This window comes from Danio rerio, chromosome 8 (assembly GCF_052040795.2).
Source record: "Danio rerio strain M-AB ecotype USA chromosome 8, GRCz13ab, whole genome shotgun sequence".
Classification (NCBI taxonomy): domain Eukaryota; kingdom Metazoa; phylum Chordata; class Actinopteri; order Cypriniformes; family Danionidae; genus Danio; species Danio rerio.
The window spans coordinates 17,986,417-18,013,663 of NC_141028.1; the positions used below are offsets into that span (position 1 = coordinate 17,986,417).

The window sequence follows — 27,247 nt, forward strand, 5'->3', positions numbered from 1 at the left end:
ATATTTTACCTAACATATTTAAAATTTGAAAGATAATACAATTACATTTCAGCAAAGTCAGAGAATATACAGGGATCAGAGAAAAAAATTAAACACCTTTTTAAGATCTTTTTTTAAGACTCCGTTTCTAACATTTTAAGATTTTATAAACACTTCAGGTTTCAACCATAAACACTAGCGAGAACTTACAGTACATTTACTTAAGGTTAATATAAGAAATTAATCCAAAACTAAAATATTATTCAAATACTGAATAAAAATGTATTAAATCTAGCTAATTCAGCAAGTTGGTGCCTATAGAAGAAATAATGGTGTTGCCTTGGTTAATGCAGTAAACAAAGCAGCATGATGTAAAATCTAGCAGGTTTTATTGATTTCATAAGATACGCAACATCCTGATATTCACAGATTAATTTCAACCATACATTGTATAATCAAAAAATTATATAAAATTTAATACCTTGCAAAATAGCATTTAAGACTTTTGAATAATCTTGGGCCTGTAATTTCACTACATTAAGTTATAAACTTTTTAAACTTTAAGACCCTGTGGAAACTCTGCAAATATTGCAAAAAAATTACAACTTACAAATATTCTTCTATATATTTATTCTTCTATAACTAACATTTGGATGTACTAGTTTTTGGACCGTTATCGCAAGTTATTTTGTTGGACAAGCTCTGGATTTGGCTTCAGTACTGACTAATCTAATGTACTGTATATGCACAAATATAATATTGTACAGCTTCCTATTAAAATATGAATTTAAAAGATAGATTTGTGAGGGGTCATTTGAACTGGTTCACCAAAATAGTTATGTTCTTTAAAATAATATTTTAACTAAAACAGCCATGGAATTCGATATTGTGTAGTAAATAATCAAAATTTTGTAGATAAATTGAGTATTTAAAAAGATAATCTAGGATAAACTACATCACTGATGAAGGATGGCTTCAAAGTTCAGTGACATTGCCAAGGCATAGCAAATTTGCCAACAAATCTGAGCCCTGATTGAGAAAATGCAATGGCTGAAAACAGCATCTTGTGTGTCAGAAATGGCAGACACTGGTATGTGAAGTTGAAAACAAGTAGAGTGTGTTTTAGAGTGTGACAGACACTGTCCAAGGTGCTGGCGAGTTTGACAAGTCGAGAGAGGTGAGAACGTGCCGAGTGAGTGTGTGTGAGTGATAGATGGAGGGAGTGTGGTGGAAAGAGCGCTGTCCAAGGTGCTAGTAAGCACAGCGCTGATATTAGAGCATGTGACGAATGCGAGGGTGAGAGAGCTATAGATGGCTTGGCTCTCACTCTAGGCACAAACAGAAGGTTCCAAAGTGCTATTCAGCACAGATGACAGCCAGCCTTCTCTCTCTCACTCTCACTCACTTCATCATGTGTGTTTTCTGAAAACAAATTAGCCTTTATCATTTACTGCTGTGCTCTAAATGACGTTTATAAACCTTCTTCTAATGAAGTAGTTCTATACTACTGTAGTGAAGAAACTGAAAATTTCTAATTATGTGTTGTTAAAGCCTAGATTTTTTTATTATTTAGAAAAAGCTATCCTAAATATAAACAAAAGACTATAGAATACACAAGATATATCACTTTTTGAATGGGTTAAAGTGTAACGGTCAATGTGGCAAATAAAGCCCACCTTCGAGTACAGGAGTCAATTATCGATCACTTTATGGCGAATAAAGCCCACCTTCTAGTACAGGAGCCAATCATCGATCACTATAGACCGATGATACTCTGGAAGAGGGGTTCAGACCAGATGTGAGTTTCTGCAGATTTTTTGTGATTTGGAAGTTTAGAAATGAAACAAAAGGGACAGTTGTTGTTTAATTTTATTGGTGATTCCTAATATGAAATTCAATTATAATCTTGTCAAGCAGTTTTTGGAGAGTTTGATGTTTCCTTATTCAAACAGAATGCCCCAGCAAACTGTCCAAAAGGTGTTTCAAAGATGGCCGCCGAGTGAAATGACTTGCCATGCAAGGAGTTTGATATAACATGGTCATAAATGATCAAACGGAGGGGAAGAAATAATTACCGTTTACAACGAGGTGCTGTACGTTGACATTATGTAATGCTGTAAATGCATAATATTTGGTACATAGGTATTAGAATACCTCTAATATAATGATTTTTAATTGAAACAAAAAAGTGCTTGTTATTTTGACCTATTTTTTTTTTTTTGTTACTGCAAAAAAAAATAATAAAAATAAAAGATTTTTAAAAATCCCATAAAAATGTATTACCACTGTCGCTTCACAGCAAGAAGGATACTGGTTCAAGTCCTGGCTGGAACAGCTGGCATTTCAGTGTGGAGTTTGGTTTGCTTCCTGCTTCCCCCACAGTCTAAATATATGCACAATAGGTGAATGGGGTATATGCACACAGACTTTTTACTTCAGTCAACCAGCCCTAGGGCTTTTGGTTAATTGTCATACCATACAAAATTGCCACGTTTAAGATCTGAAAAAAAAACATCTTCACTGCCTGGCTGCGATATGATATAAAGTGTGCACCGGACCACATAAGAAGCACTGCATTAATTTATATTTTTTGTGCCATATCTTTAAATTATAATATAATATTAATTTTACCACAGTATTTTCAATGGAATTTCTGGCTAGCCTGGGGCTAATGACAGCACCTGCGTTTAAATGGTCTTTAGTCTTGTTTTACTCTCAAATGGATGCTTAAGTCTATTTAACTGATTTTATTCTAATTACATTACAACATCAATGCTGTGAAAGAACCCTTATGAAATTGAAAATAGTCACATAAAACTTGCACTGAAAGTTCATCATTGGCTGAAAAACACTAGCTGTGGATAAAGCCCATTCAATAAAATAAATTGGTCATAGTGTATGTGTGTGAATGGGAGAGTGTAAAGTGGGCTGCAGCTGGGAGGGAAACCGCTGTGTAAAACATTCCAGAATCCACCGGATTAGTGGGCAGTTCATTCTGCTGTGGTGACCCCTAATAAATAAAGGGACTAAGCTGAAAGTAAATAAAATTAATGAATGTATTTGGAATTGTCAAGAAATGTCTTCACACTTATATTTGCTTGACACTAATATCAGATTTGGCAATCTGTCCCGAGAGAGAACCTTGAGCTCGAAGATAATTAAGCGAAATTCTCCCGTCTAGTCAACAAGCATATAAAGGGGTATAAAGGGGCATATAAAGGTCAGAAATCAGGTAGGTCTTGAGAGCTCCCCCTGGTAAAGAGAGAAAAAGGAGGAGATAGGGCAGAAGGGGATTCTTCCAAAACCAAGCTAAGATAGTAGGGCAATTTCGGTCTTTTAGTTGTAAATTTGAATCAATCTGATTGAATTATTGCTAATAATCCTCATAATCCTACGGATGAGAGGCCAGCCTCGATCAATCATATAATGTGCTCCTCTCGAAATTAGTTTATAAAACTTCACTTAAGAATAGAATAGAAAAGAATAGAATAGAACACACTAAAGGTTTACTTAATATTTTTCATAAACAAGGGTTTCTGTTGACTGACTGTTGGACTGCAAATTCCATCAAAACGTCTTTCAAAACAGACCACAGTTATGCCTGCAGTTCAAAGGGTTCATGAACTTCTACCATTGTACTTTGTGTGTTTAATTTCTTGGGTGTATCGCTTCTCTTCAGAAACAGGGTTAGAGGTGGTGTACGCTAATATTGAATTTACATTTTCATTCTTCCTGTGAAACAATTTGCAAAGCGCTTTAGATGTCATGTGTATATCCCTTATCTGCGAATGAGCACGGATCACAGAGAATCCCTCGCAGCAACTTGTTCCTATTCAAAATATTATAATAAGTTCTCCTTTGTTCTTAAATGGAGGATTTGGGGGCATTATCTTTCTGAAGTCTCTAGCTGCTCCAGGTCAATTTAGATATACAGACCACCAGCACTGTGTGAGACAAAATAATATGACCTCTGGCATCTCAATGCTACATACTGCCATTATAAAATGCTAAAAAAATATCCTCTGAAACTGGATGGGGAGTTTAAATGAATAATTTGCTTCATTTAAATCCTGCCACTGTAGAAACATGATCACAATTAATACTCGTGTGTTTTGTCTACAGGTGTCATATGCACGGCCCAGCTCAGCTTCTATTCGTGATGCTAATCTATATGTGAGTGGACTGCCTAAGACCATGACCCAGAAGGAGCTGGAACAACTCTTCTCTCAGTATGGCCGGATAATCACCTCCCGCATTCTCGTCGACCAGGTCACAGGTATCAGTGGGACCACTTTTCTCTCAACCTAAAGCATGTAAACAAACAAACAAACTGAAATATATTTCGTAATACACAGTAGTCAACATTTGAAGTGGATCAAACCCTTTAATCAAAGTTGTCCTAAAACAATTCAACAATTTTTGAAAAGCCTTTTTGATCCACTTCAAATGTTGACTACTGTATTTTTGGTTTAACCTATATTTGCGTATATATGTCAAACATAAGAAAATACTGGGATACTTTGAGACACTTTGTTGTCTTTATATTAAAGGACATGCTATAAGAAGCAATGTAAACATGGCTGTAGCATTAATATAGCTTTGAACCTATTAGCTATTTCGACCAATAAACACTTAGTAAATAAGTAATCAGTGCCACTGTTTGGTATGAATCTTTTTTGTGCATCTAATATTAAAAATGATATTTTAAAAATATGACTAACTTGTAAGTCAAGGTTAAGTAGTTTTTGCAACCAGCTTCTGATTTAAAAAAATAAAATAAAATAAAAACAGACTAAGCATGTGTTTTATGTTAGCATTTTCACTGAATTTTTACTGTTTTAAACACAAACCAAACAATCCATCTATTGCGACATAGGCTCATTCTCAAAACTTCCCCCTAAACACATTTCTCGAGTGAATCGGTGCTTTTGAAAACACTATTGGTTGGGATAAAGGAAGGAGGAGGATGGGTCAGTTGATCAGACAGTCAGTCATTCAACAGTGGCCTCTGTTGGATTTAAGGCGCGAATGACACTCGCAAGAGAATTTTGAGTTCTCAAAAAGCGTACACAGTGGTCTCTGCAGGATTCGTGAAAACAAAAACTGTAACGAAAAAAAAATAACGTACCTCCTAGGACGTATTTGGTGCTCTCCAGGAATGTATATAGTGGTACATTTTCAGAATGAGCCTGGGTTGTCTATTTTTGTCCATGTAAAAAATGTAAATTTCTATGGATTTACAATTTAATAATTGTTCATGTTATATGTACATATTACTTTACTCTGTGAACTACTGATGACATTTCTTTCTAATTTAAAGTGATCCGAATCACATTTTTTTATTTGATATTTGAAAGAAATGTTATCAGATAGAACAAAATGTATTATTCAAACCCATATCCAATGAATCCAGTGACATTAATCATTTGATTTACAAATATAAATGCGAAATACTTCTAATATAACACTGTAGTACTGCACGAAATATCATTTCAGATATTGCAATGTGTGCATCCACAATAGTCACATAGCAAGATCTCAAATGCTACATTGGTATTATATTTGACCAGGAAATGCAGTTTAGAACATGGAGTCATTGGAGATTTTAATCGTAATGGAGCAAAAGTTTATCATGTTCAAATATTTTTAAGGCCTGTGACTGTATGAGCATATCAAGAAATATATAAAGCATTTAGGCCCAAGTAATTGTACCATTTGAAACTTGAATCAAAAATAATTTATTGACTTATTTATACAATGAAGACTATGCAGTGGTATTTTAGATTTGATTGTTTCCGTACTTGAATTCTTATCAAACAGAGCTATTTAAGTCATCTGGTGAAATTGTATTCATATCACAATGTATATTGCAGACAAACAAAGCATCACAATGTCAGATTTTCCAATATTGTACAGCCCTATAACACTGGTATCTGTATGTGCATATTATTTGTTTGCATCTGGTCATGAAGATGCATCCAAGCCTAAAGAATCATCAAAAAAATCTGAACGATCAGAATCAAGTCCACAACAAAGAATAACTGATGAGTCTATTTTAAAGCACCCAGTCATCTCCTTGGCCTATCCTTCATCCAACATCATGAATAAATCGACCAAGATATAAATGGTCATGGAGCTGAATTTCTTACACATTCAATACTTTTTCCGACTGCATAATTCATAACGGCACTCACCATGCAAACAATATCGCATAAGCCACAGGAAAATGTACTCCACGTTCTAGTGATGCCGAAACCCTTTCTGAAGAACCGCTGAGGAGCTGCTGCACGGCCACATGCACACACACACACACACATACATACAGAGGCCTTCCTCCCTTGACACGGATCCTTCCTCTGGCCCTAAGAAGGTTTCCCGTGAGAAAAGAGTCCACAGGAGGCAGCTTAATGATTAATTAAACTTGAGTTGCTAGTGATTAAGGAACGAGGAGTGTTTTCTTTTTGAAGCTACACTGATCGGAGGGCTGCCATTAAGAGACATTGAGCAAATACTGCAACTCTTCTGTGAAGCCTTGAAAGCTATCGTCCAAAAACGAGAGCGAAGTCAAAGAGGGATTAGATATGTTAATCAGTCAAAAGATTAAATACATTTCAACTGAATGTTGACAATTCAGATCAACTCATCCATATGCTGACACGAACTGAAAGCACAATCACTGCAATACCACTGTAAGCAATTTGTGGTACAGACAACTCTGACTCAACATGAGAATGCTGAGGTCATTAGCGTCACCAAACAGCACTGAAAAAATCCAATGTCAGACATGGAGAATGAACGCTGAAAGGCAAATTAGTGTAAAAGAGTAACCCCATAAAAACACTGATGGGAGTGGGAGTCCAATAGCACTTTCACAATGTAGATTGTGTCAAAGCAGATTAACATAGAAGTTCTAGTAAATTAAAACTGTTTCAGTCCAGTTTTCAGAATTGAAGTTCAATTTAGTACAGTTCAGTGTGGTTTAAATTTCACATCTGAAAGTCCAAACACTGAAGAGCAAATCCACTGATGAGCAAAACCAACCAAACAAGCCAGTGGCGAGGAACTAACTTCACCAGTTGACGAAAGTGAAGGAAAAAACTTCTTGTTCAGAGCTGCAGTCTAGGTGACGAAGGCTGGATTTACGAAGTCTCTCTGTTTTTTCTGTTGGAAACCGGTAGTCATTGACATAAATAGTCAGGGGAAAATACTATGGAAGTCGATGGCTACATCAAAATCAAAATATATTCTTTTGTGTGCAACAAGAGAAAGAAAATGGAACATGTTTGGAAAAGGCAGAGTAAATTATGACAGATTTTAATTTTTGGGGTGAACTATCCCTTTAAAGGAGACACAAAATGAAATAATACATGCTTTTTAAGGAAAATAAATAACTGCAAATACCATCAAGGATAATTCAGTAAGATTTGTAAATCAACTATTATACTAAACTACTATACTGCCATAAACTTTGCGTCTAAAAGGGAAATGTGTACAAATCCTTATGCAGTGTTATCCCTTTAAGGTACACTCCTTGAAAGCTATTTTTTTTGGCCCACATCTTGCATTGAATAATATACTGACAAAACTCTGATAAATAGTAATAAGCAATTAAAATAATAATGATAGCCTATGGATAAAATGTCAGCCAGGTGGTAATAATGCCTGTTAAAGATTAAATTTGGCTCTTGAAATACTCAAATGTGGTGGTAATGCTAAATGAAATTCTGACGACTCAATAAAATTAATTTATTTTGAAATAAAATGTGTATTCATACACACCAAAATATAAAAGGAGTACAATGTTTTGAATCATGGTTCCCACTCTTTCAAGGACACCAGATTCAAAGACTTTATAAAGCACTATTAACTTTTAAATCAAAAAATATTCATACCCCAGCATATGTAAAGCACCGAAAGTCCTTACTGTACTTAACATTTCACTTACGCTTAACATTCACATTAATAATTTTTTTTATTTTTATTTTTTTTTCTTTCTTTCAAGGACCTTTGCATGTTTTTAAGTACTTCACGGGCCTTGAATCCATAAGTCTGAAATTCAAGTACTTTCAAGCACCTCCAAGAAGTGGGAAACCCTGTAGAATTGTATAGTACAAGTAGGACACCAAAAGGGTTTATGAAAGAAAAAAACAGTAGAAACTCATCTAGAATCAATGTTCATGAACATACTCAGTGTGATAGTATTATGTATGCAGATTTTTATCAGTCTGGTGCCCCTCACATGCTTAAAAATGAGCATCATTTAAGCTGAGACTCATATTGTCATATTCCTCTATGCACCAGTTTTAAATGAAACACAGCATCCTGAAATAACACCGCAAGTCATTAATAAAGACAAACACATATGGCATGATAAACTAACAGTGGCTTTCCCTTTCAAAATAATAATACATCATACATCCTTGTCATAATTTTCTTGGTAACCATTAGGGAAGCATTTTCTCTGTTCACCCTCACAGAAAAGATAATATATTGCCGTGGAAGTCCTCTTCCCACGTTTCGTTTATATAACTTGTTCCCTAGGGTGTGTCTGTTTGTTTTCAGTACATTGGGAAAATGTGACTAAATTACAGGGATTTGAAATCGCTTATGAGCATTTGACTGAATTCATGCAATGAGTACTTAAACCTTGCATGTAACCTTAGTGGAGTAAGGTTTCACCCTTTGATCATTAGTTAAATATTCCAAGAGGCTCCGCCAAGCCTCACTTAGCAGTCAATACATGTCCCATCAATGAAAGCAAATACAATTGATCCATAACGCTAGCTCCTACAAGCTGCGGCTCTTAAGTGAAAAACGACTGCCTCGACTTCGCTCCCGTGAGGTACTTGTGGAAATCCCTCTTTTAAAATGCTACGCTTTCCCTTCTTCCATCTCGTTTCTTTTCTTGCTCATTGATATTTTTTCATGACTTGAATTCTATTAACTATACCATGCAAGCACACTGTCAGGAGCGGGTTTTATAATGTCCACATGCAGTTGAGCCATCCTTGCGAGACAAGTGTCCAAATCAAGGCCTGTAAAACACAAAGAATCTGTGATGTATACAATGAACAGAGATGCTCCACCAGACATCGCAATGCATGTCATGACACTGCTGCCTTGGCTTCCAATTACACAAGGACAAACAGATGGATTTATAGCAGTGCGCCGACAGAACCAGGCAAAGAGCTGCTCCAGTCTTCAAAGACCTCCCTTTCTGAGCCTTTTCAAACACCATCTGTAGCGGCAGCGACTAAAAGTTACATAAAACGAGGACGTCGCTCTCCTTTCTCTGATTAGGCAAAAGCATTGACGAAGAGGTGTATGCTTTTTTTTCCCTCATAATATATTTAGAGCACTAGTTTAATAAATGTTCCATACAGTTGGCATAGCCACTTAAAAGTGAGAGAATGTGAGACAACGGAGAGGTGCTTATGTTCAGAAAGAGGAGAGAAGGCTTTCATTAACAGACAAGCTTTTCTGAGCTTTCCCTTTTTTCCCCAGAGGACTCTCTCTCTCTCGTTTTCTCCTGTACGCTGTAAGTGTCGAGGACCAGAGCAGTGGGTGTGCGGTAGAAAGCGCTTTGTCAGGCCGGCTATGGCAGTCTCTTGCCACTGTTTCTTGTGTGCTCGCTCTATGTGTCATGGTTATTATTAAACTCAGCATTCTCCGGCTTCATGTGTGCTGAGCCGAGATAAGTACAGGTAGAAAGTTACGTAAGGTTGGAGTGATTACCGGGAGAATAGTGCTGTTAACCGGCACATTGTAGCCGTAACTCTGGTCGGTTCATGATAAGCGCTAAAAAGGAGCTAGCGGTGCCTGTGTCTCCAGTTTTAGCTCGGCCGCTTGCTTTGTTTGGGCAGCCTGTTATAGAAACGGCTGCAGGCTCATTATGGTAATGTCAGGGAAGCGAAAGGGAAAAGAAAAAAGTAAAGCACAGTCAACATTAAGGCGTCCGTTTGCATTTTTAAAGGCTATTAAAATGCACAATTTTTTTCAGGACTCTAATTTTTAGAGATTCTGCAGGTATCTGATAGATTGTCAGCTGTTCACTAAGTTGCAGCCTGAATGACAATGGTCAGCAGTATTTCTACCAGAGGCAACTGAAATCCCATCAAGATTTCATTATAGTTGTGTTAGTGCACAGGCTCAAAACCCTCTGGATTGAATCATCCTACAGACAACCAGCTCTAGTCTCAAAACATTTGTTTAAGGTATAAAAATTGACTTCCCGTATACACTGCAGACAAAATGTATACTGTTTGTATTTTTTGTTTGTCATTCATATTATGCAGTAGTGCCAAATCTGTGTAGCTGCACGATTCTGGCTAAAATGAGAATCACAATTTTATTTTATTTTTTTGCTTAAAACAAGATCAGGATTTTCTCACGAATAATGGTTAATATGAGTAGGCTATTATTATTATTATTTCTTAAACATATGGTAAAACAACAATAATAATATGTGTAGGTCTACTGTTGGTTAAAATGCTAAATTTTGAATAGACTTTGAATGGTGGACTTGAACAGACTTTAAATATGTCCCGGTCATTAACGCTCAGTAAAGTGATTACATCAGAAGGCAACTATTCATCATTTTGAAGTTGAATTAGTATGTTTGAGACATACAGTATGCTGGTCATTTGGCATTGACAACATTATTAGACCATTGTTTTCACTCAAATTAGACTTTTGTCATTATCAGATTCCCTCTTGCATTGTATTTAACATTACATAGGCTAGATTAGTTATACTGACACTTTTAAACATTTATTCTCATGTACAACCATTCGTATTCGCTTTGAAAGAAAATATATTAAATGCTTGTCATAACCAAAACTCTAAAATGCAATATGATAATTTTAATGACGTGCATGCTTTAGGTTTCAAATCATCAAATCATCCGCATTGCTAAAGCGCTTTTACAATGTAGATTGTGTCAAAGATGCTTAACATAGAAGTTCTAGTAAACTGAAACTGTGTCAGTCAAGTTTTCAGAGTTCAGTTTAGTTCAGTTCAGTGTGGTTTTAATTTTACTGGTTAAATTCCAAACACTAAAGAGCAAATCCATCGACGAGGAGCTTAACCAACCAAGCAAGCCAGTGGTGACAGTGGCAAGGTATATTACTGCAAGTACTTATAATAATTACAATAATTGGATAATAAATAGGTAATGAACCTACAATTAAGCCTCCTGATGTATTTACCTTAACTTACACAGTGCTTTCTTAGGTAAGTGCAATGTAGCTGCATGTTAGTGCACATACTGTACTAAATGCAACCGGTTTTCCAAGCATAAAGAAAATTTAATATAGAGTAATATGTTTATGTGACTTTTTAAACCTAAACATTTAATATGATTTCAGTTAGTGTGAAACCAATGACTTCATTTCATGTTTGAAGAAGTACAGTAAGGTGTAAGAAAACTATATCTAATTAGCTAAAGAAAGTTTGAGGGAGCTTAGAGCAAATATTTTGAGAACACAGTACTTATTTCTAGGAAGAGAAATTACATAAAAACATTTCCTGTCATTTTTGTTTATTCCACCAACCGTCAAATTGTGGGACAAGGAGAGAATACATCTCTGTTGACTTCAAAAGAATTTAAGGTATTACAGTAGACAGGATTCTAGCAGACATTGGATTTGGAGACGTCTTTTTCTCCTCATTTTCGGACTTGACTGGTGTTTGTTTTCATCCTAAACCAGCAAAAGCAACTATAGCATATAGTTTATGTCAGATCCATCAGTTAATTCCTGCACACTTTCAATGACAGACAGAAACAAAAAGCCGTCTAGTTTCGGATCAAAATTTTATGAAACGGAATGTGTAATCTCTTGTATTTTTAGATTCTTGAGCTGTTGCATGTCAAATATCTTCTAGACAGAGAGAGGAACAGAGAGAGGAGGTGTCATTCCCAGTTTCCTTTCTCTGCTCCACTTTCGAAGGATTCTGCTTTGACCTCAGCATCACTCCACTGTGAGCACGAAGCTAACTGTGCATCCTAAACTCTCTGGAATAATGCATGCTTTTCGATCCTTTACTTCTGACGGTCTAATTAAAGAGAGCAGGTTTTAGGAAGGGAGAGGGAAAAGTGAAAAGCTGTCAGGAATGACTCACGCTGTGAAGGAAAGAGAGTAATGCAGCCGCAGCCTGAATGAAAGCTTGCTGCATTGAAAAGATTGTGTGCAAATATTTGTTTGCAGAACGGAACATATCAAAAGACACTGATTTGAATAGACAATCAGGCAGCACAACAGAAAACATCAATACTAGCGGGTGACAGCTGAGAGAGTGAGAGGAGAACGAACTGACAATATAGAAAGCAGAGCGCAAGACACACACACTCGCATGCACACAAATACACATTCATTGTATTATGCAAATTGCCCTCTTGGCAAGTCGTCTCCACACGCACCTCCCCAGAGCAGAAGGATCGTCTCATTAAAAACCAACCCAACAAAAGACCTCCCAGTAAGCCAGGCTCTTTTAAATGTTACTTTCAGGTAGTGGTCAAACCCATCGCCTTGGAAACCGCGGAAATGTCGCGGACAAGCTGCATACCATGAGGCGGCGTGTGGCCGTCAGCTGGCGCAAACCACACAGCTTGAGGCTGTCGCACACACGCGCTCAATTTCCACACCAGCGGGCGACAGCATCTTCACACAATATTGCCATCCTCTCTTGAAGAAAAGAAAACAAATTACACGTCTGCCTGACAGCACCGGAATGTGTGGCCAGCCAATAGAATCTCCCGTTCTATCATGCCTCATATGCATAATGTGACACCAGCAATAGGATCCGTCACACAGGCCCCATATCTCTGTCATTTGCTTTTCCGAGTTATTTTTGCTCTCTAAATATAGAAATGAATTATTCTGATTCTGAAGGTGTTTAAATGAAGGTCGTTTGGGCAAGAAAGTCTAAACAAAAGTTACGATGTACTGTATATCTGATTTATAAAGAAGGTGTTGCTGCAGAGCCTGTGGGCAGAGCTTGATGCCTCTGGACATAATAGGTTGACCTATTACATCCTAACCCTAAGCAAAACTTAGTCAAGTTCTACCCATTTGTCCCTTTTGACTATTAGAATTTAAATTTAAATTTGGTCCCAAAGTGCTATTTTAGGAACACATTTTGGGAGGAGCATGCGCAGATTCAATTCAGTTCATCCTTATTTCTATAGCACTTTTACAATGTAGATTCTGTCAAAGCAGCTTACCATAAAAGTTCTAGTAAGTTGAAACTGTGTCAGTCCAGTTTTTAGAGCTGAAGTTCAGTTCAGTTCAGTGTGGTTTAATTTCACTGCTGAAAGTCCAAACATTGAAGAGCAAATACATCGATGTGCAGCTTCACAAGTCCAAAACCAAGAAAGCCAGTTGCAAGAAACAAACTTCACCAATTGACAAAAGTGAAGGAAAAAACCTTGAGATAGTTTGACAAGGCTAGGTAATTATTGACAATCATTCTTTAATCAGCGTAGGACTAAACACCTTTAAATAACCAAGCACCTCTTTTATTCCTCGGTTTCAGCACTCCTCCACCACACCAACTTCCCACCTTAAACCTGATCCCTATTTAATTCAGAGCAATGGAGCATTCAGAGAAAAGACTAGACACCGTGCTCGGACACCTATCTCTCTCCCTCACGAAACAAGTTAGGATGTCTTTCCAAACTCAGAGCCCTCTCCCTGGACAGCACACCTAATATGCATTTTCATATCTGGAAATGGATGTTTCCCAGTACTGGGTTGCAGCTGGAAGAGCATCTGCTGTGTAAAACATATGCTAAACTTGGTGGTTCATTCCGCTGTGGTGACCCCTGATGAATAAAGGTACTAAGCCAAAGGCAAAATGAATGAATTAATTGATCAATTAATTATTTTTTCTGTTAGAAACTGATTGGATCGTTGTTGTTTTCTATTATTGTGGTCTCTTGAGTGTTTGCAATAACAATGTTTGGTCACTTGACATATTTAGTCACTTAAGTGAGAACAAGATGACCGTTTTTAAACTGTACTTGTACAAAATTATAAACAAAAAACCAGAGCCCCATTACTGTTTCCACCTGGCATTAACGTATTTGAATGTATCTTGTACAACAAAATGTTTAGCTTTTGAAACAAACCTTTCCTCATTTTTTCTTCGCACTTACTAGTTTTCAAGAGCTGCAATAAATTAATGTGAAAGTGCCATTTTTCACAGCACATTTCTTAACAGTCACTTGTTGGCACTTATAATAAATACTGCAATATTCTATAGAAACAATAGGAAAGTGTGAATTGTTAGTTGTGATTTCTTGACTTTAGTGGGCCCTTTTCACATTTCTGGATTTGTCATATTTCTTTACATTGTAGGTAAACCTACCAAAAAAACATTGCTAAAGTACAAAATACAAAAAACCACCTTCAATAGTATTAGACTTTCCAAATCCAATGAGTCCAACATGTTTCCTGTTGTTTAATCCCAGGTATAAGAACACAAATCATTGTGTTTAAAATGTACACCAATGTTTCTAAAAAACTGAAATATGACTGTGAAAAGGGCTCATGTCAGTGCTGCAGGCTGGATAAAACCAGTAAGCCTATGGTGTGTTGTTTTTGGTGTGCTGGCCCCACAGGTGGCTCGCGGGGTGTGGGCTTTATTCGCTTTGATAAGAGGATAGAAGCGGAGGAAGCCATCAAGGGTCTGAATGGACAGAAGCCCTCAGGTGCCGCCGAGCCCATTACAGTGAAGTTTGCCAACAACCCCAGCCAGAAGACCAGCCAGGCACTACTGTCACAGCTGTACCAATCCCCCAACCGCCGCTACCCAGGACCCCTCCACCACCAAGCGCAGAGGTTCAGGTAAATTTACAGTCAGCCTACAGTAATATCTACACTTTTCTACATAAGTGCTATTGAAAAATCACATAAAAATTGGTGGAATAGAAAACCAAAATAGATGGCTGGATTGTGAAAGTGTTACCTGTAGTGCGTCATGTCACCACCAAGGAATAACTGTTCCCAAAAACAAAAATGAGATTCAGAAAAGAAACCGAAGCGAAGGACTGATAAGAGACAGTGGGGTTCTGTTGTTCACAATGTCCCTCTGATTTCTTTTTCTCATATCCCATCCTCCCCTTCTTTCATTTCACATCTGCTCCTTTCATTTCAGTTCAGCCAGGCCAGCAATAACTCCACTCTGGTAGCTAACACCTTTACAGCCCAGGGCAGTGCTTCTCAACCCTTTTAAAGGCAATGTGAAGTAAATTTTCTCAGCCGTTCGCCCTCACTGCGCATATAGTTAGTCAGAGGCAACAACAACAACAACACCTTTTGATCCTGTCGTTGACTTGCTAGGTCTTTGCTTAAAATCTACTTCCCTCGGAGGCTAATTCACATTAGCCATGAGTCACGTCTTATGAACTTCGAGCTGGCAAAGCCTGCCAAAACAGATGAGGTCATCTTGCAGTGCAAGATTACTGCTTAATAACAGCAGATATCAACTGACAATCAAGCTGACTCTGCATGTAGTATATTGATAGTGTTAGTTTTAGTCATTTAGCTTATTGAAAGTTAAACGTTTGCATAAATATCTAAATATCTGCAATAGGGCTACTGATCTGACAAAAAAAAAAATCATATAATTATATATATATATATATATATATATATATATATATATATATATATATATATATATATATATATATAATATAAATGTCCCATAACTGATTATAAACACTTCTCAAATCAAGTCATGCTTTTTGAGAAATGATGATGTTTGTCAGTTGCCAAATTAGTGAAATAAATTAGCAAACTACCAAATAATACCTGCCATGAGTATAACTGAATTCACCATAGGGAGGCGGTATAATTACTCTTGTAGGAGAATTTTGCTTTCACAATCCAAAATAAATGAAGTAATCCAACATCAGTGCCCTAAAGCTCTGCCCCTTCCGCTCAGTGAGTCAGGTCAAGTCAAACTTTATTTGTAGAGCACTTTAAAAACACAGAAGTGAGCCAAAGCATGCTGTACAGAAAAATATATACAACAAAATAAGCATAAAAGTATATAAAATACATAAAATACAAGATAAAATATATCTAAACTACCGAAAAAGGCATTTAAATTAAAATAACTAGTTAGTAAGATTAGGTGTCAAACGCCAATAAAAAAAAGATTTAAGAGCTGATTTAAATGAGAACATAGAAGAGGCCCATGCAATGGGCAGCAACAAATTATTCAAAGTCTAGGACTTACCACAGTGAAAGCAGATCCCCTTTACGCTGACGCTTTGTTTTTGGCACAATCAAGAGAAGCTGATCAGCTGACCTGAGAGAACGAGTGGGCTTATAGGGGTGTTTCAGCTCAGAGATGTAAGGTGGGGCAAGTCCATTTAGAGATTTAAAAACAAATAAAAAAACATCCTAAAATGTATTCTAAAATTCACTGGCAAACAATGAAGCAAAGCTAACATGGGGGAAATGTGATCATACTTGTGTTTACCAGTAAACAGGCATTTCGCACCATTTGCAAACGGTCAATAGCTGACCTGCTACTCCCCACATACAGTGCAACCCAGTAATCTAACCGAGTGGTCATACAATCATAGATTACTGTCTTAAACTGTTGTTTTGGTAATTATTGCTTTATACATTTGCTCTACATGAGCAAAGCAGCGGCTGTTGAGAGCGTTAAACATTCCACACTACCCGGGTATTAAAGGTGCACTTAATCTTTATAGAATTCCAGTGCGAATGCACTATTAACACTTTTTATTCAAAAAAATGGCATAGAATAGCGCATAAGTATGCGATTTGGGACTTACCTATAGCTTCTTTATATTTTATATTACTGTTTTATAGTGTTTTTGATCAAACCTTAGTGAGCATAAAAGACTTATTTTAGTATACTTGCCAGTACTGTAAATCAAAGACAATACCCAGCAAAGAATTTTGTATTTAATAAACGTCTAATAGACATCTAAATGTACAGTAGACAGTTGGCTAAAACATGGCTAAACTTGGCCTGTCAGTGAATATCTAATAGACACCAAAGAATAGCCCAAAACTAGTCATCAAATAAACAAATTAGACAGACTTTATATGTGTAGTCATTCATTTCTGTTTATTTGAAGACTAGTCTAGTTTTGGCCTATTCTTTGACATCTATTAGATTTTCACTGACAGCCCAAGTTTAGCCTTGTTTTAGCCAAGACGACTATGTTTAGACATCTTTTAAAAACAAAAAAGGCTTGCTGGGTATAATGATACATTCTACATGATACATAATGATTCTAAAACCTTTAAACAATACTAATTTGCTGAGACTTTTTGCTCCAGTGTGTTTACAACCATATTACTAGAAACATGCAATAGGAAGTCTGAAGTGCAGCTCAAGAGTGTGATTCAAATTATGTCATTACTCTGTTTTATCACAAATATAAAATACTTTGGATGAGTTACAGTCTCTCACTCTCGTCTAGATGAAGCATCAATGTGATGTTTACTTTAAAGCAAGAGATCCTTTGTTTAGACAAACAGGACTCGTCAAGCAATTAGCATCGCACAGCAATACTGATGACAGAAATCAGTAATTAATTCCTCATACATCACAAGCACTTTTTATTCAAGAGATCTGAAAAGGATGAGTTCCATTTGCATGTATTAGTGGGCCTTACAAAGACCTCATTGTGTTGTCTGTATGTGTTTGGAGAGGAAGTGTGAAAAGCTGTAGGCCGGGCCGAGTCGGGTTGAGACATGCCTGCATATATCTAACACGTCGCCTGCTCTTGCACCTCGGAGTCCTCTCTCCAATTAACTCATTTACCCACAAAGCAACCTGCCTCCCTAATTGGCTAATTGGCATCTTAATGACTAGACACACTGAATGTCCTCGTTTCATTTTGGCTGCGCTTTTTCTCCAAGTTCACAGAAGGGAGAGTCACCAACTGTTGACCCACCACGGAGAGGGAGGGCGAGCATGTGTACGCGTGTGTTTGTCTGCAGAACTTCAGCTTGAAATGTAAGAAAGCCGTAATTAGCCCTGTCGGCCATCTTGCAGCAGCTTTAATAGGAAATGAGACAGGGCCGAGCCGAGTGAGGGATGGAGGTCGCAGAGTAGCCAAACAGACGGGAGCCCAAAACGAGAATGACTGACGTGGAAGGAAAACGCAATACATCGGCCCGGTGGGTCACTGGGGCTAATAGAGAGAGCGCAGACGAAAGAGACAGCAGGAGGAAGAAAGGGCACTCCCAGTTAATGCTGCATTACATCCTGCATCCCAACTTCATTGAAATGTCATTTTATATTAATGTTTTCAAATAGGCTGAAAGATGGCCCCAGACCAATTTCATCCATAACACTAGCATATTATTTCGACACTGAGGTTCATTCTCGATATATCATTCTTAATACCTGTTTGTATTATTCATTTTTGTTCCTTTTTTGAGCTTTGTTTTTAATTTGCTCATATCCCTCTTGACCATTCTTTAATCGTGAAATATAGATTGAAAATATGACAACATAGATTGAAAATGTATAGATTATTCCTTATATGTTCTTATTGTAATATAAAGTTTTATAATACGTTTTACAGCAAATTTTATACTAAACGTATAACAGATAATTACACAAATGAAATTAAACTGTCAATAATCGAAATGAATTCATCAATATAACATAGAAGAATGTATATGTGTGTGCCAATTGGAAGAACAAAAATCTTACCTAAAAAAGGTAATTGTAGAATATATGCTCCTGATGTTTAGACATGTCTTCCATGAGATTCAGGAGCTGAACCTTTTACCCTTATATCAACATATTTAAAAAGACATGCACATAAAAATAATTAGCAGTAAACAAAAAAAATCATAATTTATTTAGTTTTAATTCAACTTCCTACCCCACAATGTTTGCAAAGAAGTTCTTATATATACATAGTTTATCCACTAAAGTTTATACTAAACTAACAAAAAAAATAAAAATGACACACATGAAATCAAACTGCCGAAATTACTTTGCAATATAACATATAAAATGTATGTGTGTGCCAATTTAAAGAACAAACAAGTCTTACCAAAAGAGGGTCATTTGAATGTAGAATGTGTGCTCTAGATGTTTAGACATGTCTTCCACAAGATTCAGGGGCTAAACCTTTATCTTATATCATATTAAGGAAGACACGCACATTAATAACAATTAGCAGTACACAAAAAATCATTAATCTTTAAGTTATAACTCAACTTCCCACCCACAATGTTTACAAAAGCAACCAAAGAAGTTCTTAAAGGGATAGTTCACCCAAAACTGCAAATTATCATCATTTTTTTCACTCTTCAAACCAGTTGAACACAAAATAAGACATTTTGAAATATATTAGACACTGGTAGCCAATGATTTCTATAGACCAGAGATCACCAAACTTGTTCCTGGAAGGCCGGTGTCCTGCAGATTTTACCTCCAACCCTAATCAATCACACTTTTTTTTTTTATTATTATAGTTTTGAAACATTACATAAAGTAATAATACAATAATTCAGATATATGTTATATCCATAAACATTACTGTAATTACAACAACAACAACCAAAAATGATAATGAAGCAAATACATAACACCTAATCAAACACACCTGAACAAGCTAATCAAGGTCTTACTAGGTATACCAGGCAGGTGTGTTGAGGCAAGTTGGAGCTAAACCCAGCAGGGACATCGGCCCTCCTGGACCGAGATTGGTGACCCCTGCTATAGATCATAGGTCTCAAGCTCTCCACAGTTTCTTCAACCCTAATCAAACACAGCTGATCTAGTAGTGTCTAGTAGTCTTGAACACCTTGCTTAGTTGGATTAGCTGTGTTTACTTAGAGTTGGAGCAAAACTGCAGAGCTGTAGCCCTCCAGGAATTGAGTTTGAGACCTATGATCTATAGATGGATGATAATGGCTACTGGTTTCCAACATTATTTTTTGTAAAAAAAAATGTTTTGAAACCTGTAAGAGTAAATTTTCAGTTGTGGGTGAACCCTCTCTTTAGGTGATCTACGCAATTAGAGCAAGTAAACCCATACACGTGTTTATACATATGATGCAGTGGTAAATATTTTAGGACTGCAGCATTGTTACACTAAACAACACTCCCAACTGGGTTGGCATACAAGTGGCCTCTTTACCATTAGTGTTGCTGCAAGTCTGCTGCTCTTTGGATGTATGATTGACTCTGTGAGATGCCTGATGGGGCAGCACAGCGTAATGGCCCATCGCTAGATGGGCGTCTTCCTTCAGTAGGGCAGGGATGTAGCATTAGTTCCACTGAGTGAGTCAACCATCTGCCTGGCATTAACCCCAGAACCCTCCTTCTCTTTACAGGCTGGACAATTTGCTTAATATGGCCTATGGCGTTAAGAGGTAATTAAAACTTCACCGAATGCCAGATGTCCATGTTGACAGTATGATTTTTATCCTATTTTTTCCCTTCTTTTTGAAAATCACATGCATTCAGTTCAGTTCAGTTGAAGGCTTTTCCCTTCCCTTTGCTTTTTAGTTCCTATTTTTTACTTGATTTTTTTATTTATTTCAACCTTCCAATTAGTAGCCCTAAAAAGTAAGTGTAAGTATTTTGTTATTATTTTTTAGTGTTTGGTTATGATGGTTATGAATTTTTTGAGTTCCGTTTTGGTATTTTGTGTTTAATTGTGTGTAGCTCCTGTTTTGAGGTGTGGCTTCCATAGGATTCAGGAGCTGAAGCCGTACCTCCGTCCAGCTCAGGGTTACACACAACAACTAAGCAAAATTATGCATATGCCTAAAGCATTGGGTCTAACGGCTAAAATGTATGGATAGATAGAAGCTCTTATCAATTGTATGGGTTTGAGTGAGCTGGTCTAGAGCGAGACGGAGGGGGTGACAGCTCACCTGGATCCCTGCAGGAAATGTAGTGTTTCACTGCAGGTTTAGGAGCCTCTGATCAGTTGGGTTTGCACATGTTCTTTTTTGCTTTGCGCTGCTGTGGATGTAGTGAAAAGGCTTCTTTTGAACATCTTTTAGTGCTTATGACATTTTGTTGCATATTTTAGTATGTAATGAAACACTTTGATGTCCCTCGAACACCAAAGACTCAAGGCTAAGATAGAGGGGGTAGCATGAATGGTTTTGCATTGTACACTTCTTTTTTTTATACAGATAGCTCTCCATAAAGACTAAAGGCTCTGCGTTCTCTAGTTTTCTTCTCTTTCTAGAAAAGTCCTTTGCATTTCAGTGCTGGCTGATCAGAATGAACCATTCTAACAGTTGTTGTTAGAAAGACAACCAGCCTTTTTGAGCAAAATCTGACAGGAAGTGTAGCAATAAAACAGGATATGCAAAAGAGGCATCTGTATCTTTCAAAACAAATGATGAGATGAAAGATCCCTTTTTATTTACACTCGGCGCGATCAATTGTCAAAGCCTCCGGAGAGGAAAATTTAGGGGAGATGAAACCGACAGGGGGTTGGGAAGTCATCATGCTCACAGAACATGCCGTAGAAGGTAACTAATGAACAAAGCCCAGTCTGAAAATGTGAGCATTGCTAGGTGAAGGTGGGCAGCTCAAAAGGGTGGGATGGCTCTAGGTCAGTCGCTTGTTGCTATGCAACTCCTCATCCAACTGTTTGCCTTAGTTTAAGCAACAGACAGTGCTCGGCCCTGCCCTAGTAGTCAGCAGACACCTCTGTGTCAGCAATACGCTGGTCCGACCCTCGCCCGCTTGCCCGCAGATGACTGGCATCCAAATTACCATGAAACCATATTCAATGAATAATGGCGCTGGATTCATTATTTACACAGAAATACAAGCATAATTGAAGTCATGAGATGGTTGCTTGTCACACGCCGCAAAGTGAGCCGACTTACCATTATACCCTTCATTTACATAATGAGACGCAAGCGACAGGACACAAAAGCAAAAGAGAGAGAGACAGATGTATTGACTCTGCCAGGACGACTGAGCTAAAACGCAGATGAAACGTCTGAGTAATTCTTGGCAGAACAAGAAGCAGGGAATTGGCCGGCCCTGTAGTCCGTGCAGTGCTATCGATCACAGTCACACACTGCGGAGCGGCAGAGGGTGTGGGTGGAATACACTCTGTTCCCCGTGCTTGCTGGCTGGAAAGAGCCGCTTCCATTTTCTGCTCACTGGCAGCTTCCTATCCCCCTCCCCAAACCTTTCGGATTCGAAGACGACAGCAACGGCGGCGCCAGCAAAGCGGAAATCTCAATTAAAGCACACCCAATAATGCCTATAGTCATTCCTTGAGAGGTGGCACACGAAATGAACCTTTTATCCAATTTACCTTTTATTTAAAGTGGAAATTTCCTTTAAGCGGAAAGGCAATTAAGTGAAATCAACTGAGCATTCAAATCTCTGTATCATGAAGGAGGGGGAAAAAAGGGAAGAATGGAAAGATTACAAGGAGAATGAGAGCAGATTTACTCGCTTGCATGCAAAATCTCTGATGAATTTCGAAGGTATTAATGTGCAGAGTTCCTGCAATTTAGTCTCCCAATAGATCCGCGCAGGAAGAGGAGCCTGTGCTTGCGTGCGATGCTTTTGCGTGACCCCATGCCGCCAGCTCTAGAGTGCAGCCTTTTCAGTCGCCTTTCTAAAAGCCCTCCAGTTGCATCCCGCTTAAAAAAACTTAGCAGATATTTAGACTCCGCAGTTATACATTGGAAAGATTGTGTTGCTGAAATTGCTTGTGTGCCCATTCAAGACACAGTTAGTAAGCTTGGCTTGCAGCAGCTCAACTTATTCATCTTCCTCACTCTCTTTCTTGTCCTGCAGGTTCTCTCCCATCACCATCGATAGCATGACCAGTCTAGTAGGGATGAATATCCCCGGTCACACAGGAACAGGCTGGTGCATCTTCGTCTACAACCTCTCCCCAGACTCGGACGAGAGTGTCCTGTGGCAGCTCTTCGGACCGTTTGGTGCCGTCAACAATGTCAAGGTGATCCGCGACTTCAACACCAACAAGTGCAAGGGGTTCGGTTTCGTCACCATGACAAACTACGACGAAGCAGCCATGGCCATCGCCAGTCTGAATGGGTACCGGTTGGGTGACCGTGTCTTGCAAGTGTCTTTCAAGACCAACAAGACCCACAAGTCCTGAACTCCCTTCCCACCACTTGTGTAGCTCCTTACAGCTCCTCTAATACTAAAAAACCCACCTCAGCCCACTCAGCTACTCTAAACAGGAACACACCCAACCAACAATCCCACAAAAAAAAAAGAACTGGATATGGCTTATAATATAACTTTGGACCTATAAGCCAATGTTGCCTAAGTATTACAAAAACGACAAATTGAGAATATTCATTATTTGGAGACCCTGGAAGTGGTACAGGGATTCTGTTGTATATCTTTTCAAGTTATTGTGGTTGTCTTTACTTTTTTCTTTTTTTTTTCTCTGTAAACAGTAGCAAAACCAGACCGCCCTTATTTTGAAGAAGAAAACGTCCTTCTTTAGATCGAACTTTCTTGGTGTCGATTCAGGATTTTTTCTTTCTTTTTTAAATCCGGATCCACTGTCGTTAGAATAACGCCTCCCAGTTACGAAAACGGGAGGGGGCTCTTTTTAAAAAAAAGAAGAAGAAAAAAAATCAGTGATCATTCATTCATTTGTTTTGGTGTAAATTGTTAGAGATCCCCAAAATGAATTGACAGGGATGAGGCCATCCCTTTTCTCTAATGCAGAAGATGTTTCTAGCATAGTTTTGGTTTTGTACTGCAAACAAAACACACGTCTGTCCTCACGGGGGATTCAGGGGGAAGGGGCGAGGGAAGGGACGGGTTAGAGCTCCTGATGACACGTTGCGTCAAAAAAAAAAAAACCTACACACACACTGTTGCCAAAGAGAAAATCTCTTTGCTTGAAAATGCGTTTAGAAAAAATGAAAAAATAAAGAGAAAGAAGATCTATTTTTATAAATAATGATTAAAATAATTATTGAAGAATTTTTACAAGAATCTGGATTTGAAAAAAGAGAAAAATATTTTGACTGGCTAATTAGGGACGGGGGGAGGGGTCAGGGCCACCTTGTCTTGTTCGTTCTGCCGTGGTACTTTTTAGGATCCAAGGTTGTTTGTTTTTCGGGGAGAACCGTGTATTGGCGATGGAAGAATTTTGTAGATGGAAGAATTTATCTAAGGGATGCAAATTCAGGCAGGTAATTTTTCATAGCAGTAATTATTCAACAGCGATACCCAATAGGAGAGGGAGAGGGGTCTTCCCAGGCCGACCACATCTTCACAGTCAAGAGCCCAAAGCAAGGCCACTCATTGTCTACTCATTTACTTTAGACCATCCGTATATTTGGGATATAAGTAATAAAGACACACAAACGCACGCGCACACACACACACACAAACAAACACCCACACACACTTACTTCTTTCTCCATTCAGAACATGGTTTGGTTTAATTCGCTATGATTTCGTGATATCGCATTCGAGATGTACTTCCTTTAGCGATCAACAGTAGGTGCTATATTACATGGTTCACATATCTTAAATATCCAACTTTGTTGTTCTTCGTGTTGTTTAGAGAGAAAAAAAAGAAAATTTCGATGTTGGCATTATATTAAGCTGCTGTTTTTCTTCTTTGGTTGATGTTTATTCTTTCGAAATCGTCATCGCTCGTAGGCCACCGTCTGCTCTGGAGAAACCCCAGATAAACTAATTCGGGCCTTGAAGACGACGAATTCCTTTTGGCTTGCTTACTTCTAGGTTATTTGCTGAGTGTACAGCGTTTGTCGAAATTCAGCGATAATTAGCTAGTTCTGTTAGTCTAGTATTCGTTTCCTCAAAGGATCTATTATGACTGTGTCTTTCTTTGTTGTGTACAAATAGATGATATATAGTCAACATTTTCTGTTCCAATATCTATATCTACCTGAGTTGTCACTGTTTTTCGTTCAGGGTTGTCTTTTTTCATATGAAAACTTTATGAAGTGATGGTTCAGTTACTTAGAAAAACTTGTGAGGAATCCTGTTTAATATGTTGTCATGTCGCTTGTGAAGATAAACAAAAAAACGCGCAAAAAAAAGAACTGAAAAATTGGATCGGTTTATTTCATTTACCGCCGCAGCAAAAGAAATCGAACAAAAAGCTTCTTGAGAAAAAAAAAGATGTATTTATTTATTGATTGATTGACTGATTGTCTCATTGATTAAATTATTTATTTATCTCGATAATTTATTTATTTACTTGTTTCTTTCTTATGTTGTCTGTGTTTTTGCGTGATTCTGGTACAGGGAGGGGGGGTCTTTCTGAGCTAAAGGGAACAAACGACTAGGGGAGACGCTCTTCCATTAGTCCTGTGCACTGAGAAATTTTAGTACGTTTGTGCTTTGTACCAATATATCAAAATTACAATATAAAAAATTTAAAAGTCAAAAACGAAAAAAATGTCAAGAGGGTTGGTGAGGCTCTTCCCTTATTAATAGAAACAGTTACTCGCTATGCATAACCTAGCCGATAGTTCAATTTGCTATTGCTTTTTTCTTGTCTTGTTAAACATAAATCTTTAAATCTTTTTCAATAAAGTTTAGTCTTAATAGAATGTTATAACAGTTGTTCTGGTTCAATATAACCTGTGATAAGTTTGTGTAGTTTTAAAAGCCACTTCCCGCCCTCCCTCCACACACTACCGTTGCTTTGTGATTAAACTTTATGCAAAAATGTGGGTCTGAAATGTAGTTTCTTCTCATGGATCACGTCAGGCTTTGCTGCCCTAATTTAACTTATTGATATGTGTCCGTTTGTTTTAGTACGATTCATCGTCTCATCTGAACTGTGACCATCTTCATTTAAACACTCCAGAGGAAAAAAAAAAAAGACAAAAAAATGCATTGACTCTGATTGTACTGGTTGAAACAAACAAACTAAAAAAAATAGCTATAAAAGATAATATTTGATAGATGACACCTGTTATATATTTTCTAAGATATAGTCTATTTTGAGAGGTAAACTTCCTGAATGGAGAGAGCTCAGCTCTTGTTAAGACCGGTGTGAATGCTGGAGAGCGCAAAATACGAAAGTCACCTTCATGAGCAGTCTTACATTGCCATCCATCCTCCTCTGCTCCGTCTCTGAGGGGACGGCGGCGGCACGGCCCTTCTCAAACCCCGCTGCAGCTGGGAGTTTGAATTATGCAACGACCCCAGTAGAATGTTGTTCTGATGTACAAACAAATCACGTCCTCCTCTTTTGGTTAACGGCATCACCCTCCGCGTGTCTGAGCGTGGACGACTGCACGGGAGAGCGTTTAGGACGCGTGTTGGAAACGCGGGCCGTGCCTCTATAGTGCGAGCCCATATCGCAGTGTCTCTCCCCCTGTAGCGCCTTATAGTGGCAGCCTGCCAATAGGAACCCATCAGCCAGTAGTGTAGGAGGGAAGGCAAAGTGAGGAACAAGGCTCTTGTCATAATTCATTTTCTCCTGAAATGTGTTTGTTTACTATCTGAGAAATCTATAAATCTTTAAAGACAAAAAAAGACGAAAAAAAAAGAAAAAAAAAAAGTTCACCGGACCAAGCTGGTCTCTCCTACTTATGTTATTACTTATCTATCGATTATTGATTATTGTTACTATGATTAATATTATTCTCATTATCCTTATTCTTATTACGAATCAAATTACTGCGATGAATGACTTCATGTTATCCTTGCTAGTTTAGGTCATTTCTGAAACTGGAAACAAAATATGGATAAAAAAAAGAAATACTTGCTGTAAATGTTTTTTTCTTTTTCATAAAACTGTTGTGTTTGAATTATTTGTACTTTTGAATGTTGGGACAATAAAATAAGGTGTTGAAAAGCTGTGTGCTGCCATGTCTTGTTATCCGCATAACACCTGAAGGTTTCACTGGTACCGACTGACTGCCTTAATCTTTCAGATATTCGCAGGAAGTTTCATTTTCTCCAGGCCCCCGGAGGCTCCAAATGTCACTCGAGCTGCACCTTTTTGATAAGAGTTTGATCAGTTATGCCAATGAGCGTGAATGCCAGTGTTATTACTCACACAAAAGTTGAAATTCAGAATGAGGCACAGAAACTTCCAGTAGGTTATTACATTAAGCATATCCGCTCGCAGACTGTAATACAAAGCAGACAGATGTGATTTAGTGAGACATGAGAGCACAGCGCCCCCTGTACCCATCCAGGAGAATTAACTCTCTGCCTTTCAAATACTATAAGCTTTTTTTTATAATTGCTTAAATTTAAAATATGATATATGAAATCATAT

At 37.8% G+C, this 27,247-nt stretch overlaps 1 protein-coding gene across 22 annotated transcripts in view; it reads left to right on the top strand.

Annotated features, from left to right (window-relative positions):
• Positions 1 to 26,818, top strand: part of elavl4 (ELAV like neuron-specific RNA binding protein 4) — a 111,774-nt gene extending 84,956 nt beyond the window's left edge. For 7 of the 22 annotated variants that reach the window (XM_087262746.1, NM_001244600.3, XM_087262757.1 and 4 more), the window contains 4 exon segments: positions 4,102 to 4,255; positions 14,600 to 14,825; positions 20,331 to 20,369; positions 22,783 to 26,818. In XM_087262746.1, the coding sequence (XP_087118872.1) occupies positions 4,102 to 4,255; positions 14,600 to 14,825; positions 20,331 to 20,369; positions 22,783 to 23,110 (747 nt within the window). In that variant the 3' untranslated portion in view covers positions 23,111 to 26,818. 22 annotated transcript variants of the gene reach the window in all.
• The last annotated feature ends 429 nt before the right edge of the window (positions 26,819 to 27,247 follow it).